The sequence below is a fragment of the Colletotrichum paranaense genome (assembly GCF_030867605.1).
Source record: "Colletotrichum paranaense strain IMI 384185 chromosome Unknown Scaffold_2.1, whole genome shotgun sequence".
Taxonomy (NCBI): Eukaryota; Fungi; Ascomycota; class Sordariomycetes; order Glomerellales; family Glomerellaceae; genus Colletotrichum; species Colletotrichum paranaense.
Genome location: NW_026848960.1, coordinates 2,373,983 through 2,390,548, shown reverse-complemented (window position 1 = coordinate 2,390,548; position 16,566 = coordinate 2,373,983). Strand labels below are relative to the sequence as shown.

The 16,566-nt window shown below is 51.9% G+C and overlaps 5 protein-coding genes across 5 annotated transcripts; 3 read left to right on the top strand and 2 right to left on the bottom strand.

Annotated features, from left to right (window-relative positions):
• Window positions 1-439: 439 nt before the first annotated feature.
• Window positions 440-1,269, top strand: CPAR01_02701 (2OG-Fe(II)oxygenase superfamily protein; the record flags this gene model as incomplete). The annotated part of the gene is made up of 2 exons (XM_060486988.1): window positions 440-642; window positions 693-1,269. The coding sequence occupies 2 exons, from the start codon at window positions 440-442 to the stop codon at window positions 1,267-1,269; spliced, it is 780 nt and encodes a 259-aa protein (XP_060354316.1).
• A 5,418-nt stretch (window positions 1,270-6,687) lies between these two features.
• On the top strand, window positions 6,688-8,320 carry CPAR01_02700 (uncharacterized protein; the record flags this gene model as incomplete). The annotated part of the gene is made up of 2 exons (XM_060486987.1): window positions 6,688-7,686; window positions 7,745-8,320. 2 exons carry the CDS (start codon window positions 6,688-6,690, stop codon window positions 8,318-8,320), a joined length of 1,575 nt encoding a protein of 524 aa, XP_060354315.1.
• A 1,095-nt stretch (window positions 8,321-9,415) lies between these two features.
• Window positions 9,416-10,649, bottom strand: CPAR01_02699 (replication factor C; the record flags this gene model as incomplete). Its single annotated transcript, XM_060486986.1, has 2 exons — window positions 9,416-9,810; window positions 9,866-10,649. 2 exons carry the CDS (start codon window positions 10,647-10,649, stop codon window positions 9,416-9,418), a joined length of 1,179 nt encoding a protein of 392 aa, XP_060354314.1.
• Window positions 10,650-11,587: 938 nt separating this feature from the next.
• CPAR01_02698 (uncharacterized protein) lies at window positions 11,588-12,621 on the top strand (the record flags this gene model as incomplete). The annotated part of the gene is made up of 3 exons (XM_060486985.1): window positions 11,588-11,972; window positions 12,117-12,293; window positions 12,401-12,621. Coding segments are annotated over 3 exons (783 nt in total), but the record flags the coding sequence as incomplete, so codon positions are not given.
• A 201-nt stretch (window positions 12,622-12,822) lies between these two features.
• CPAR01_02697 (uncharacterized protein) lies at window positions 12,823-15,190 on the bottom strand (the record flags this gene model as incomplete). The annotated part of the gene is made up of 2 exons (XM_060486984.1): window positions 12,823-13,915; window positions 13,974-15,190. The coding sequence occupies 2 exons, from the start codon at window positions 15,188-15,190 to the stop codon at window positions 12,823-12,825; spliced, it is 2,310 nt and encodes a 769-aa protein (XP_060354312.1).
• Window positions 15,191-16,566: the final 1,376 nt, after the last annotated feature.

Sequence of the window (16,566 nt, the reverse complement as noted above, 5' to 3'; positions counted from 1 at the left end):
TGGCTAAATTGCTGAGTCCATCATCTAGATGCTGAAAGTGAGCTCTTTCTCTGTGGAGCTTTAAAAAAAAGAAAGAAAAAAAAAAAAAAAAAAGGGACATCGGCTGACGATCAGGGTGAACCCCTAGTCAGGTTGGGGGCTGGCGACCCATAACTGTGGCGTTTCGACGTCTGAAGCTAAGGTAAGGTACGCTGATCAGACGAGGAAACCCCTGGACTGAACCCCAAACCGTCATGGAGGATCGGGAACCCAAACGAATGACCCAACGTGCGAACGAGAAATTGCCAGCTCGCGCTTCAAACGCCCTGAGTTTCAGCCGCTGTCAACCAGATCAATCATCCGACTTCAAATCCAGCTGCGATGGCTTCATAAACGAGGCAGCTCCCAGACTGAAAGATTGCAGCAAAGCCTAATGCCTATAGATCGACATTCAAGCAACATGATTAGTCTTCTCTCGACCGCAACCTTTGCCCTCGCGGCGACATTGGTCGTCCCCGTGTTATCTCAGGATCAGAAACCCACGTCGGGATACGTATGCACACACCCGCCATACAAGGTCCACATGATCTCTAAATCCCCTCTTGTGGTTTATATCGCCGACTTCATCACGGCCGCAGAGCGGTCACATCTGCTGGATATGGCGTCAGTTTATCTTGCAGTGTTTGTGTAATAATGCCACTAATCTGTATCAGGAGCGGCACGTTGACCCATTCTGGAGTTATTGATGCTTCTGGAGGCAAAACCACGCACGACGTACGGACATCTCAGAGTACCAGCCTGTGGCGGGATGATGTTGTTCGCTGCATCGAAGAGCGCGCAATAGCGTTCCAAGGGTATGGTATGCCTAAGAGTCACGTAGAACCACTGCAGCTGGTCAAGTATGGAAAGGGACAGCAGTACCATTTTCATACAGACTGGTTCACAGATCCTGCACACGCCAGAGCTCATCTAGGCGGCAATCGGCTGTCTTCTTTCTTCGGTTATGTGTCAGCGGTTAACGTTACCGGAGGTGGAACCAACTTCCCGCTCTTAGACGCCCCTTCTGACGAACGATGGTGCTCCTTCATTGACTGCGACGAGCCTTGGGAGAGAGGCGTGACATTTCGGCCGTTGGAGGGAAATTTCGTGTATTGGGAAAACCTCCACGTCGATGGTTCTGGAGATCAACGTAATTTACATGCTGGATTGCCGGTCACAGATGGACAGAAGGTTGGGATGAACATCTGGACGAGACAAGCACCGCTGAGCAAAGACATTCGAGGAGATTAGTAAGACTCTGGAAATATTCAAGGTTAACTTCTAGAGGGTATTAGGGCTTGTTAGGACGAGCATAAGGGCTAGACACCAAGGAACCTTAATACACTTTCCCGTCTTCTATGTGTCCATGAACCTAAGGTCAGGTTCACAACTTTACGGTGGCTTGTGGTTCGAGATGGGTCAGGGAATGGCCACCTCACACATGAAGACTATCTAACTTAATTATTCATGTGAAAAGTATTACCAATTGCCTACAAGATAATTCTATGCGGCAGCTTATGAATGCTGGTGAGATGCATGGATATGCACAGCACTGTACTAGGCCAAAAGGAGAGGCATTGTATATAGTAACTATACTCGGTTAACATGGTTGTGAGCCTCTCTCTCAATGACCAACTAAAGACTACGCAGATCTCCGTTGTCATTCCCGAGAATCTCAACGGTGAGTTAGACAAATATTGAACCTAGCTGATTTCGAATAGAACCACACGCCAGATTGCGATGTATTCTACGTGTGACCCAGCCTTTGACTTTACGCATGGCAATACTAAGGATTAAATGCATCACGTGTATGATTGATCCTGTCGCAAGCTGCACCTTGGCCTTCAGCTTACATACCTGCAGATGTGATGAACTAGAAATAGGCTCAACTTGATATTCTGCCTAAAAGATATTGTGCTTCCACGAAAGGTGAGAAAATGCGTCTCCCCAATCTCTTTTTGCGAGTAGAAACCCGGAGATAGCTATCCAGCCACTAGACAAGTTGATGACTTGATATGAGGGAGATGTAAATAAGCTCCGTATTTCTCAACTACCCTAACAATGGGGTATTCTAATTGCATTTACAGCTTACCTATTGGGTAAGTCGAGCCAACTTCAAGTAGTTAGCAAAGTGATGTCAATCGTGCCGCAACAAGAGATTGTCTTTGGCCAGTATCTCGTTTGATTAGTCGCTCCGCCTGACAAGAGGTTCGATATCCCGGTCTCTAGAAGCCCCCGCTGGCACTTGCATATTCAGCAACCCATCATCAGCTTACCATTTTGCTTTCTGTTTAGTTTCAGGCGATAGACTCTGTGCAGAATAGCCTTCTCGGCTTTACTTTAGAGTCTGCTTTGGAGCTTCAGTGAAAAGAAGAGGGCATGTTCTGCGCTTGTCGAATGGAACGCAGGATTCTTTTATTGTAGACTTCACAGGATAAACCCATGGTAAGGCTGCTTGGCCAACATGGAATACCCAAGTGCCTGCTTCTGTTATTTGTTGCGCTCTTTTGCCAAGGTTACGCTGACACATCCGTAGCTCATGGACGATGAGTCCCAGTAGTGAGTACTTGTAGTCACCAGTAAATAATAGTCATGATATTGGTTGCTGAGCTTAGTGCGAACTGTGTTGAACCAAGTGATGGTCAATGAGGTGCCAACGGACGCAATGGGGAAGAGTTAGAATCCTTCCAACGCCCAGAAGAGTGAAAATTCAATGAAAGGAGCAGCGCCCGTTGTTGACATAATAGTTGAATATACGTATTGTGCAGTGAGTACGGTGGCCTTGAGTTGTAAGTGAATGCAAGGCTAGCGGGTAGTCTTCCTTTTCACGCGATTTCGCTAATAATAATAGTCCGGGTGACAGGGTGATGCAACTCTTAGAAGGAAGGGTAGGATCCAGATGCCTAGCCGCTGAGCCCCAAGCCTGATCTGAGAGGCGATAGGTCGAGCCCACCTTTTGTCAAATCTTCTTCTGCTCGTCTCTCCCTGAGTTGATTGAAATTCTCTCTAATCTTGATAGCAGTACACGTTGCGTGAATGAGGGTGTCAAGACAGAGGAAGTCAAATAGAGCGAAGGGCCGGTTGGTATTTCGGCTTTCATATGTGGTAATAGAATGAATTGGCGAGAAGCACAGCGGCGGGGTAGACGGAAGTGGAGCAACGACGAGGATCCAGGTTAGGCTGATGGAGCGGCCGCGGGATCCGATTTAGCTCTATAATACACCACTGTGTGCCAGTGTGGACGGAGGCGCGTTGTTCTTCCGAGAGCTAACGAAGCCGGTTCAAGGCAAACTCTTCAGGATGTTCAGCAGCAGGTTTCTTTGCCGAGTGGGTCAGTGTCATCGAGAGTGTCAGTGAGCTTGACAGCTGGCGTGGCTAATGAGATGGCATAACGACTTCCATTTGGTTGGGATATGTGTAGAGATAGGGACGGTTGGTGCCCTGCCTGAGGTGAGTTTAGTGGCATGGACGCTTTATAGCTAGGGGAGCACAGCAGTCAACACTGTAGTACCTTGGTGTAGGTGAGAGCCGTCGCTGAGTAAAGCGCCTTCGTCTCACCCTCATAATACCTCAATCCCTGTTCCGAATGGCTTTTTCTATGTTCTACTATTGAGCCAGTCGTTTATTACTTGAACCTAAAAGAAGTTGCGATAGACCGGTGGGGTGGTATGGAGATGCGAGAGTTTGGAGGAAGTGCTTAGGTGGGCCGCTGCTCAGAAAGCTTGACTTGACTCGAGAATCAGTGACGGCATTTCTGAGCATGTCGCGAGAGCTGAGTGTCGAGGTTCTTTGTTCAGCCCGCCCTGGTGGTGTTGAACTCTTTGTCCGGATGCATGAGCCAAGGCCGTGCGGATGCCTAGGTATACGCGGGTTTGCCATACTGGACACTTCAGGGCACAACTTAGTAGGAGTCTACCTGAGCACCGTGGCACCTGAGGTACCCAAGCGCCCGACCCTACTACGTACTGCGTAGTTCCGTGATCCCCTTGGGCGGGTGGATAGTGAAGCTCGTGTTGACGGATGGAGTGGCTCAGTGGCTTGGATTTAGGCCGGGAAATGCAGTAAGTTAGTGTCCGCCAAAGTCTTGGACGGCCGGGTGACGGCCGTGACTAGGAGAACGTGGAAACAGGACAGCAGACAAAGAGAAGCCGTTTACTGTTTCGGCGCGTTTCGGAGGGACGGCAGACGTTGAAGAGCACCAAGCAAGCAGACAGAGAACGCTACAAGTGGCCACGGTTTTGTCCGTATGACATGGCATTATGGTAGGCCACAGACCACACACGGATAGATGAAGATGAGAAGGTGGTCTGTGCTTGATACTGTGCAAGTTCTCTCGAAGTGACAGTGGAGGTGAGCATCTCAGCATCCTTCGATTCTTGGCCGGTCTGTAATACACAACTAGGTGCCTGAAGGTCACATTTGACTGGATGCTTCACTTGAGGTGGTTGTGTTATGCAGACTCGGAGTGGTAGTGCAGGTATTCGGAATAGTTCGTATTGACAGATTGCACACCCCTTTTATGCTCATGATCCGCTAGTGTGCATCTCGGTTATGCCTGCCGTTATTCCCTTTTTGGATTGTCTCTCTTTTCCGATCCACAGCAGTGCAGCATGCCTTCTTCTTCTTTTCCCCTTGCTTGCTGCTTGCTGTGCTTGCATTCATCTCGTCATCTTTTAGGAGATGCCTACCCCCCCGACCGTGAGCGACGGCCGCCTAGGCGGTCACGAACCAACCAAAATGTGTTTTTCAAGCACAAGCATCGCCACCCCTGCGTGTGATCCTGCAGTCTTTTGAGATTCCACTGTACGTGGTAATGAGGTGGGAAGGGGAGGACCCCGGCGTGGCAGCGAGGAAAGCGCAGGCGAGTCTGGTAAATGGCAGGATGTTTCTGCTGAGGTAGGAACAGAGGGTAGGTATCCGTACCGTGGACGAAAATGACGTGAGATTGTGTCTTTTTACCTTCCCTCAAGGTACCTTACCCAAGGTATGAAGGAAGAACCTAAAGTGGAAGGGAAGGACGAGAGAGAAATGGAAGCCAGGAAGGTATCTGAAAAAGTCGCCGGTCGGAGCCTGGATTGCGGGCCACGGCACAGGATACGTACCTGCCCTGGGGCGATGTCGTAGGTACGTACTTCGTACTCACAGAAAATGGGAAAATGGAAGGTACCCTACCTCACCTAGTCGGTCTCCATTGCCCAACGCGATCAAGGTTCATTTCATCCTGAAAGCCAAGCCAAAAGAAACCCACAAAATGCTAAGAACAAAGTTCGTCCACCTCCTCAACTTCGAACAAGACAGTGGGGGCAAGCCCTACATCTCGAACTTGACTGCGACGATACTCTTTTACTCCAGATCCCGCCTCCCCGTCTCCCAACTCTTCCTAAGGTACGGATGCTCTGGATCAACTATAGTTCCCAGAAAACGAGGACGTTTGTCAGTTGCTTGGTCGCTCTGGCGGCGCCGTATCTTAGCTTGCACGCCACCGTCATGAGGTGCATGTCAAACGTCGGCCCTAAATCGTATCGATTAATAGCAAGGCGGTAGGTACGGACACACCAAGTTTCCGTACAAAGGTACCCCGGTTCAAGGCAAAGCTAAAATGGTTACAAGGACGGACGGACCGTTTTGGCCCTCTGGCACTAAGGTACCTTGGACTGGTTGGTACATTACGGACCTTACTCCTGAGTCCTGCGAACAATATCCGCGCTGCAACGTCCCTTCACCCTTTGCCTTTGGACACGACAATCTTTTGATGCTGCAAAACAGCCTAACAGGTGGTGCTTGGCGCTTGGCTCTCGGCTCTCCACGCCATCCATCCATCTCAACCCCATTCTGGTCCAGCGCGTCCTGCCCCTCGGGTCCATTTGCCATCATCTTTTACGCACTCTAAAACTTGGACGCATGCTGCTTCACCTCATCTTGCCAGGACACTGCCTGCCCAAGGCACTTCGCCCAGCCTCATGTCTCTCGCTTTTCTCGCTTTCCCGCTTCGACTACCTCCTTACACACTCGGCACTGTACCTGTTTTTCTCTAGAGTATTCGTACCTAGATAGTCCAGATATTGCTTGACTCGACTCGCTACATACTACCTTGGGTAGGTATCTGTACCTCCTTGGCTTACCTTGTCAGTACCTTTCCATCAGACTAGGCAGGGGTCCAACTCTTCTTTTCTGCGACGGCCCGCCCTCCACCAGCAAGACTGAGGTGCACTTAGCTCCAGCCTTTTCTCCTTTCGCCTTTGCTTCCAAGTTCCAACCAGACAACAGGCTTCGTTGTATCGCACCTCATAACCCTTTGGCATCGGCGCACAGTGGCTGAGATATTCCGACCCTGAATATCCTTTCTCGCCGTTCCCTCCTTCTCTTCCATCATTCGTCCACTCTTTTGGCTGCCGTGCCTAATTCCATTCCCGCTATTCTCGACCTTTTTGGAACTTTCTTACCTGCCACTTCTTACCAAGTTCTTCCGGCGACACGACTACGCGCAAACCGCCAGTCTACCTTATTCCATCTCCCTCGAATTCTGTATACTTTTTCTCAAATCGAAAACCCAGCTATTAGCTACAACTTCCTTCCACTTTTTTTTTTTTTTTTTGGTGTCCGGCAACAAACTTCGTTGCCATCGCCGCCGTCGGCGCCCTTTGACCTCAATAAACGACGTGTGCTATCATGGGATTGAGCCAAAGACGGAATGACGTTTGTATAAACCCCATTGTCGCCATCAATATGTTATCCCGTCGCGCCCTCACCGTTCTCGCCCTCGTCTCCGTCACTGCAGTCATCTTCCTCATCTCTTCGAGGAGACTCGGCGGCGACTGGGCGATAGAAGGTCCCAACTACCACCCCTTCAAAGGCCACAGCCCACCTCCGCCTGCTGGCAGCTCCCCAAGCGCAGGTCACGATGGCCGTCCTCCGCCTCCTCCGCCACCTCCGAGCTACCAAGACGACCGCCTGGCACAGCACAATGTGTCGAACCAAGACATTCCCTACCGTCCTCACGACCCCGTTTGCGATACCTTCCCCGACACGAGCAATATACTCGTCATCATGAAGACGGGCGCCACCGAGTCCTTCGACAAGGTTCCCACTCAACTCATGACCATGCTCAAGTGCTTGCCCGAATACTTCATCTTCTCCGACCTCGACCAGACCGTTGCAAACTACCACATTCGGGACAGTCTTGACAAGGTTCTTCCCGAGGCCATGGAAGGTAATCAGGACTTTGATCTCTACCGCCGCCAAAAGGCCTGTCAGGCCGACCAGCAGAGCTGCAACAAGCTGGCTGTAAGCAAGGACGAGGGTTGGAATCTCGACAAGTACAAAAATGTCCACATCGCCGAGAAGACGTACCGTATGCGCCCCAATTACGATTGGTATATCTACATCGACGCCGATACCTACGTGCTCTGGCCCACGCTTGTCCAGTGGCTCAAGAACCTCAACCCCAAGAATAAGCACTATCTCGGCAGTGTCACCATGATTCGCAACTTCGTTTTTGGCCATGGTGGCAGTGGCTACATCGTCTCTCAGGCGGCTATGCATGACATGATTGCGGACCATGAAGATGTTGGCAATAAGTGGGATGTTCGTGCGAGCAAAGAATGCTGCGGAGACTACATCTTTGCGCTAGCTATGAAGGATAATGCCGACGTCAACGTCCATAATGTGGTGAGTATTCATCATGATCTCTCTGTTTTGTACGCAGCTTGGACTGACCGTTTCCCAGTGGCCTACAATCAACGGCGAAAAGCCCTTTACTCTGCCATATGGTCCTACTCACTGGTGCCACCCCATCGTGACAATGCATCACATGAATGCCGAGGAGATCTCCACTTTCTGGGAATACGAGCACAAGCGCTACTCCGACCCTAGCCTTCCCCAGCCGCCTCCAGTTATGCGCATCAAGGATATCTATCATGAATTCTTCGCGCCTCGTATGCAGCCTGAGCGCGCCGATTGGGACAATCTGGCCGATGACCGATTTTTCCTCGACGAATCCGCCAACAAGCACCAGGATTGGCAACTCAATCGAGCCAAGAAAGAAGACTTGACAGAGGAAGAAAAGGTTGCACACTTGTCCTTCGGCAATTGCCGCAAGGCCTGCGAGGCCGACAGGTCCTGCTTCTCATTCCAGTACAAGGACGGCGTCTGCGGCTTCAGTTGGGCATGGAAGCTTGGTCACCCGGTCAAGCGCGAGTCTACGGACGAGAAGCGCACCATGTCCGGCTGGGCTGTAGAGAAGATCAACGCCTGGATTGAGCAGCAGGGCGAGTGCGGTCCAGTCAAGTGGCCCGATGTCTGAGGTGAAAATGCATCATTCATCACCGACTTATGTGTCGACACGAAACATTCACGTCGCCACGAAAGAGCAGCGCCAAAGGCCTGCCTCTATGCAAACACGGCTGCTATCCAAGGCTTTGAGACGTGACGTATGTTTCACGTGGGGCCTTATTCCATGTCTCAGCACGCCAAGGACTTGGATACGGGATTCATGGACATGGTAGGGAACATACCCCCCTCCTCTGGAATTCCCTTGACTCGGGATTTTCTTGCCAGGGAGAAAACAAAACATTTCTCATGGAAGCCAAATCAGCCAGTCGTCTATCGGTCTGGCATCTGTATAGAACCGCAGGCATGTGTGTATTTTTTTTCTTCTTGTAGTGTGTGTATATCACCATCATGACGTGGCAGGCGAGGCAAGACTTGGGTTTCGAGACGACTTTGGCGTTTATTTGGAAAAGACGTCTAGTTCTTCATTGGCCCTGGTTTGGGAGGCCGACGGAGGCAAACGGTCAGAGCGAGCGCTCGCAATAGAAAGCCTTTCATTGTTCATATTACAGTACATATCCAGATTCCGATTCAGACATTGTCATTCAGCACCCCTCTGTGCCTAGTTAGCTCTGTCTCAACCTCTCCGAGATGAAATCATCTCGAAAACTGAAGGAATGGTAGCGAAGAAACGAGGCCCGGAAGCCGACGAGGTGTGAGGCCTGTTGCTTCCAAGTAACCCAAACTCAGATCTCGGCTCGCGCATTCCACTGATGCGCCACAGCTATTTAAAGACGGGTAGGTAGGGCAGAGAATCGGCAGCGGGTGGCTGGAGATGGCCAGACATCGCATGCCTTGACGAGCTTCCCAGGGGCCACACCGATAAATCGCGGTTCATCCCGGCATTTTGCATGAGGTACCGGTATTGTCACTGGTTCAGTGTGTACATTCCAAAACTAGCATCACAGCACAAGATCGGGCTGGGTATTGCCGCTTGACCCAGGTCGGGTGGAAGACGGCAGTTCGGCATATCATACACAAGACATATCGAGACGACTGTAGTTGATCATAACGTCGTAAATTATCCATCCATGCTCCGTAGGCTACCCTCGTCTGCACTGCGACTTGCTCATTTGCTCATCAACTCTGCTCCGCTCCTGATAACGCCCACCACAGCTCCCGTCTGCACTGTCTCGCTGCCGCCGCCGGCCACACGGTGTTCGATATCCGCCAGCCCATCGAGCCACTTGATCATGATTTCCGGCTTGACCTCGAGTGTTGTCAGTTGCTCCGCTAGAGCCGTGATGATATCTGCCAAGGCGAGGCCCCGAGACACCTTTAGGGTGTTGATAGTAGTCAGGCAAGACGTCACGTCTGTTGTGCTCAATAAAACATCCAAGATCTCCTGCACAGCGTCGGGCTGAGGGGCGGCGATGCAGTTATATATCGTATCTGTAGAGATGGTTTCCCTCACAATGTCGGCCTCGGCCACCTTGGGTGCGTCCTTGGGTTGCAACGGGGTACCTGTGTTGTTAGCATGCTCTCCAGGGCCATTGTCCAGAACCAGATGAGTACTCACTTGACGCGTGACAAGCCTGGAGCACATTGAGTGCTCTTCTCATGTCGCCCTTGCTAAGCTTCACCAATGCTTCCGTGGCATCGGGAATGATTTTGACGTGCTCCTCCTCAATCACCTTATCCACCAAGACCCTGATATCGCGCTCCTTCAACGGACTGAATCGGAACCTCGTGCATCTTGATAGCAGTGCCGGTGAAAGCTTGTGTGAGTAGTTTGCAATGATGCAGAACCGCGTGTTGACAGTGTACTTCTCCATGATGCGACGCAACGCCATCTGCGCCGTGTTCGTCATAGCATCGGCCTCGTCGAGGATGATGAGCTTGTACGATGCCATGCTGCCACCGCTGCCTGATTTAGCTGAGGGACCGAGAGTGAATATTTGTTTTGTCGAGGCAAAGGTCTTGATCTGCTCGCGAACGACGTCGATGCCTCGATCATCTGAAGCGTTGAGCTCGAGAACCATCTGCCGCATGTTCTCGGTGCCATAGATGCGGCGCGCGAGGGCGAGGATCGTCGAGGTCTTGCCAGTTCCCGGGGGCCCGTAGAGGAGGAGGTGAGGAAGACGATTCGAGTCGACAAACTTGTTGATGGTGGCGAGAATATCCTGGTGTCCGGACACATCGTTAAGGCTTACTGGGCGGTACTTTTCAACCCACGGCAGACTGTCTTCGGCTTCGACGGGGAGGTTGGCGGCGCTGCGCTTGCCCTGCTTGGCGTCTGAGGAGAAGGTGATGTCCTTGGACACGGGGACGTCGACGTCCATCTCGTCTTCGAAATCGGACATATTGACTGTGCTGCGGGGGAGGTCGGTTGGATGATTTGCGGAGGGGACGATGAGGTGGTGAACTATGAGCTCCAACGTACGGATTGGGCACCCCCGTGCAAGCGGAAATTAGAAATCTTGACGTGATGCATCCGCTTGGAAGACGCGTCGCAAACGCGTCGAAGAATGGCTCTTCACGTGACCACTTAAGCTTTGCCGAAGGGAGCCCCACGTTTGATGGAGGGAGAAGGCGGTCAATGTGATCGGCCCCACTGTCCCTCCGGTCAGCGATCTTCCATTACATAAACGAAACTACCCCCCCGTCAAAGTTGGAGTTTTGGACTCACATCCCAAATCACACAATAGCCACAGTTCCATCCATGGCCCAATATTGTCACTTATGTCCCTACGTACCTTAGGATCTGGCCAAGTCGTGTTTCGGGCCTCGCCCTCTGTCAGCCTGCGAGCCTGCTGAGTTCTGCCTCAAAGCATCTTAGCAAGTGCTGTGATATCGTGCAAACCCGCAGACATGTCACAAACATGTCAAGTCTGTATGACTACTGTCAGACTTTAGCCTCGCTCTTGCCATTGGACAAGGACAAGAATTGCCGTGTGTCTCCCGACTCTCACGTTCTATCTCAGACAAAGGCCCTTGATTATGTTTGGGCTGTCTAAGTAACCTTTCTTGCTTATGGATACGTTTCGGGGAGATGTCTCCGCTCTCCGCGCACACAAGCTGGTCTTGAGGTGATGCATTACCTTACAGAAAACCCGTCCGCAGTCGAGTCAAGGATTCCCGGTGGAACGCCATCTGGGGATTTTGAAGTTGGGGTGCGTTTGGCACCCCGCTGTTCACATCGTATTAATCGGCTTCGGCCTCAGAGTCGTGCCATGTCTTGGCCATAGCTGCCAGCCTTGAAATACTGGGCTAATTCCTGGATCTCTTTCACTTTCGAGGTCACCTTCGTCTCATTTCTCCCACCCGAACCGTCTCACCCGCCGTTGAGCCTCGCCAGCACCCTCATATCCACGGTTCCTCATCACCTGCCTTGGCATCTGATCTGCCGTCCCGCTCTGACGCTCATTCCCTTCGTCTCCCACGTCACCGCCGATCTTCTCATCCAATGGCGGCAGCACCCGTCGTTGTTGAGCCGGCCAGGCTCGAAGACGCCCCCGCCATCGCCGAAATTTTCTTCAAGTCCTTCAAGAGTGACTTCTTTCAGACCTTGTTCCCCCAAAACGAATACGGCCGAGCCTACATGACCGACGCCTACAAGCAGTTCATGCTCTCCAAGGAGCACGGCTCCCAAGAAGGTCAAGTTGCCGTTGTCAGGAACGAGAAAGGTAGCGAAAACTCCTCGACATGATCACCTCCGCCGGGTGTCCGAACCCCGACTTTGCCTTACCCTTACCGGACTTCGGACTCCCCTGAGTTAACGGCGCCATGTGTATGCGTACCTTGTTTGACTGACAGCTGTCTCGTTCAAGGCGAGCCTGTAGCCACCACCCTTATCTGGATCATCCGCCCCGAGGACAACGGAACCTGGTCGTGGCGAAAGCGATGGCCGTCCGCTAATGCAGGGCAAAAAGACGAGCTGCTTGATGAGTTCTTCTCCGACATGGCGTCTCAGCACGACCGTGTCATGGGCAAGGACCCTCACGTTTGTACGTCAACTCTTGACTCCCTGGCCGGCCGGTTCGCTCACCACGAACAAGCCTCCCGCTGACAATCTTGCCGGCCGCCCACCCGCAAAACGCTGACCATGTGCCAGACTTTGAGCTGATTTTCACCGACCCGGCCTACCTTCGCCGGGGCTATGCGAAAGCCCTTCTCCAACAAGGAACGGAAATTGCCGACAAGCTGGGCTACCCAATGTATCTCGATGCCGAGCAGTACATCGTGGACCTTTACTCATCAGCAGGCTTCTTGACCAAGACTGAAGTCGGACAATCGTCGCAGATGATTCCCATGATGAGGCCAGCCAGGGGCTGAATGAAATGAAATGAAATGAAATGGCGCTACTGCCGACTATTGACTCATCCTTCTTTATCATGTGTCATCACTTCCAGCGTGACAGTCCGCCATCAGTGGAAAGTAGTCATGATATGTGAATAACATACATCAGACGGATGCCCAAGCGGCTTCCGTAAGCAACTCGCTCGCTTCGCTTCAATGCTTTGCTTCTTTCATTCCTTATCGTCTCAAGTCTACGCTTTTCATGCCTTCCTTCTCGTTTCCATAAGGCGGTGATGCACCCCAGTATTGCTGCCGATACTGCGCGTCGGCCCTGGCGTCGTATGCTTGTCCGTTGTCGAACTGAGAATACATGGATGGCCTCGTGGGACGTCTCGGCGGCATCTCTGGTTCACCTATCTGGGCATACATGTCCGGAATGTCAGGGTACGCTGACGGCGTCCTCGGCGGCCGTGGTGGTCGGTTGATTGCATCGATGAGCGTTTGCCTCCTCGTAATTCTCTTTGGCCTCTCCGGCAATGCTGCATCTTCGGCGTTGGTACCAGACGACGTTTCGTCTGACTCTTCTCCAGTATCCTTCTTTTCTTTATCCTTCCCGGCGTCCTTGGTGGCGAAGAAAATGGTGAATACCATCTCCATGTCTTCCGGTCCCTTTCTCTCGCGCATAATCTGATGAGGCACCTCCAAATCGTCAATGAGCCGTTCAATCTCTTCGACAGAGTAGCTGCCCTTGTCCCTGTCGCCAGAGTAGTCCCCGGGCCCACTTGCTCCGTTGGGAATGTGGAACCGAAGGTCAACTCTCATGATGGCGTAGAGTGCGACAACTATGAGCTCAAAGAAGAACCCCGTCGTGTAGAATACTGCTTTGCCGTAAATCACGCTCGGCGTGGCTCCTGGTAGTTCCTTATTGAAGACGGCGAACAGACGAATGGACTGTCCGGTAATCAAAAGGAAAGAGCCCAGGTAAAGCAGGGCCACTTTGACTCTTTGTGAGCCAGAACCGAACTTCTCTGGCTTAGGCCCTGGCACAGAGAGGCATCCGCTTACTACAAGGACAGGGAATATGGAGAGGAACGTGTTCCATGAACTTCCGAATTTGAGCAAATCGTCTGTAGTTTCCAGGCGATCTACATTGCCAACACTGAAAAACGCAATGATTGTCGACGTCATGTTCAGAATGATAAAAGCCGGAACCGAGAAGAGCAGAATCAAACTGAACTGACTAAACGCGGTACACCATCCGGCTTTCGGGTGGATCGAGCGGACCAGGCGTTGGGCGAAGAATATGTTAACGGCAAACATAAGAGCAGCACTGAGCATCATGTTAGCAAAACGTTCATTCCTTTTGAAGCTCAGCCCTCTTAGCTTACCCTCCGTTCTCGGTGATCAACGCGAGCAACACAACCCCTCGGGTCGACACAATCGACCATGTGATACGAAAGATGCAAGTAACTGTTCGGATCATACAGAAGTCGAAGACGATATCTGAAATCAGGAACTTGTGACCACGTTTGGCATTCCTTCGGTAAATACTCAAGTGCACGTACGCACCAAGTATGAACAACACCATGAACATAATGGTGACCGGCAAGTCGATATTCTTGTTGGGTATACCACCCGGGAACGCTCCGTTGGCCGGATCAGGAGGTCCCATAGGAGGCCCGCCGGGAGGACCAGTCTGAGCCTGCGGGTTCGGGCTCAGATTGGGCATTCCACCCCTCTCTGGCCCCTGAGCACTCATGATCGGGTTGAGAACTGGCGGTGGTGGTGGTAGATTCGGAGTGCTGAGGAGTGTCGTTGCTAGAGGTGCTGCTGCTAGGGGCGGCGGCGGCGGCGGCGGAGAAGGTGAAGTAGCAGCCAACTGTGGCGTCGTCTTTGGAGTCGGTGTTGAAGGCAGTATCAACGGTGCTGGTACAACTAATGGGGCGGGAATCACAAGTGGCACTGCATTGGGTGCTTGACTCTTGGCCGCAGGAGGAGGTAGAGATGGGAGTCTCGGTGGTTCTGCTTGCTTTGGTGGCGAAGGAGGTTGGACCTGGTTGGGCGATGAAGGGGGTTGAACTTGCTTGGGTGGTGAAGGAGGTTGCGCTTGCTTTGGTATCGGTGAAGGGTGAATCTGCTTCGGCGGAGATAGCGGCTGTATCTGCTTTGGAGGAGGTGGTGGTGGTGATGGAGGAGGAGGAGGAGGAGGAGGAGGAGGAGGAAACGGTCGTATCGTTTGCGTAACAGTGATATATGACGGGGCAGCAGTCCTGACTTGAGTGTATACGATATAATTCGTCTCAACAATGACTTGTGGAGGTTGAAGCTGGCCAGCAACCGACGGTATACCCGCGTTCGTTATGGAGGGGATTTGAGAAGCCAAAGTTGCTAGTGCTACGGCCGGCGCGGCAGGTCTCTGCGTATTTGAAAGGGGCGTTGATGACAACAGATTTGCTGCTGGCTTTGGTACGGATGCCGCCACTTGTGCTAATTGGAGTGCTGGTGATGTAGAAGCTTGTGCCGCCTTGACAACTCCCTCCGCAGCAACGAATTTGAGAGATATGAGAGGAGCGGCGGCAGACAGGAATCCAGCAAAACCGGCCATGACTGCTTTTAGAAGTGAGGCACGCTGCCTTTTTTCGTCTTCGAGACCCTGCGGCCTGCCGGATCAGGGGTACGGACAGGATGTCGGCTTGTGGGTACAACCAGCTTTGAGAGATGTTGCAAGCAGAAGACAGACTAGACAGGAACAGCCCAATGCGGGTAGAGAGTCTCAGGTGAATCCCTATGTGTAAGAAGCCGTATCCGGACTTGAGTCAATGGTTGAGGATGACAGACTCCAAGGTTGCATTGCGGCTCATGTAGTGACGAGCCGCAAGTATGGAATAGGCAAGCGGGCCTCCTAGTAGTAGTAAACTGACCAAGGCAGTGGAGAGTCTGCGTTATGACCGGCTGACGACGTGTTGCGGAATTCCGGACTTGAAGAGTGCCGCGATGGGCATGCCCGGATAGGGCATTAGGGCAGTAAGGCTGATGACGGCCAAAGGCGAAGCGTACGCAGATCGGGGTCGTTAATAGAAGAAAGTCCGGCCTTTCGATTCTCTGAGACGTTCTGGCTATGAAGAAAATCTTTATTGGATGGGTGTATTCCTTATGATTTGGCCACGGGGTATTCGACTCTTCAGCAGCAAAAAACAAATTGCCAGCGTATCTCGGTTAAGTGTAGTGTCTCTTCGTTCAACGATTTGGCACTTTTTCTCGTTCTCTTTTTCGAAAAAGGGAAAGAAGGTGATAGAAAGGATATTTGGTGCTAACGAGACCCTTATTAGAATGAATGTTGCCGCATCTCATCCCAACCATACTGTCTTCACGCTCCATCCTTCTCACCTCTTTCTCCTCCTCTTCCCTTGTACAGACTCCTCTCCCGAGCACTCACAAGTAGCTCGCTGCGACGTTGAACCAGTATTCAGCAGCGGGCCGGTATTAGAATATTGGTGAGGTGTGTTTGTAGACTTTCCATCCACTTGCCTCAGAGGGCAAGTGGAATGAGGCAATTCGTTTCAGACGCCGTTGGGGAACAGCGAACTATTTCCCTTTTAGGACGAGAAGGCGGTGCTCTCACCGCAAAAAGTTGCCCCCGACTAAGCAACTCAGCAGAGAAGATGACCTTTTCATCCCGTCTTTTATGAATGTCTTGCCTGTCGCTGCCTGTCTCTTGTACGGGTCCAGCCCACCTGGGCTGTCTGTTCGCACCCCAAGTCATAAAAGTAACTGTGACCCATCCTGACGGGTCTGTCAGCCCAATAAGGCAACCGGCTGTCAAGAATGTCTTTGCTATTAATCATTCCGTCATCTTCCTACTCTTCGCCGTTGGAAGATGCGAGCAATGCGAGTCCGACCTGATGCTACGGCTGATTTCCCTTCCCGAGCTTTCGGACTGACTGCAAGGGGTGAATTATTGCCCGGAACTCCTCCATGCAC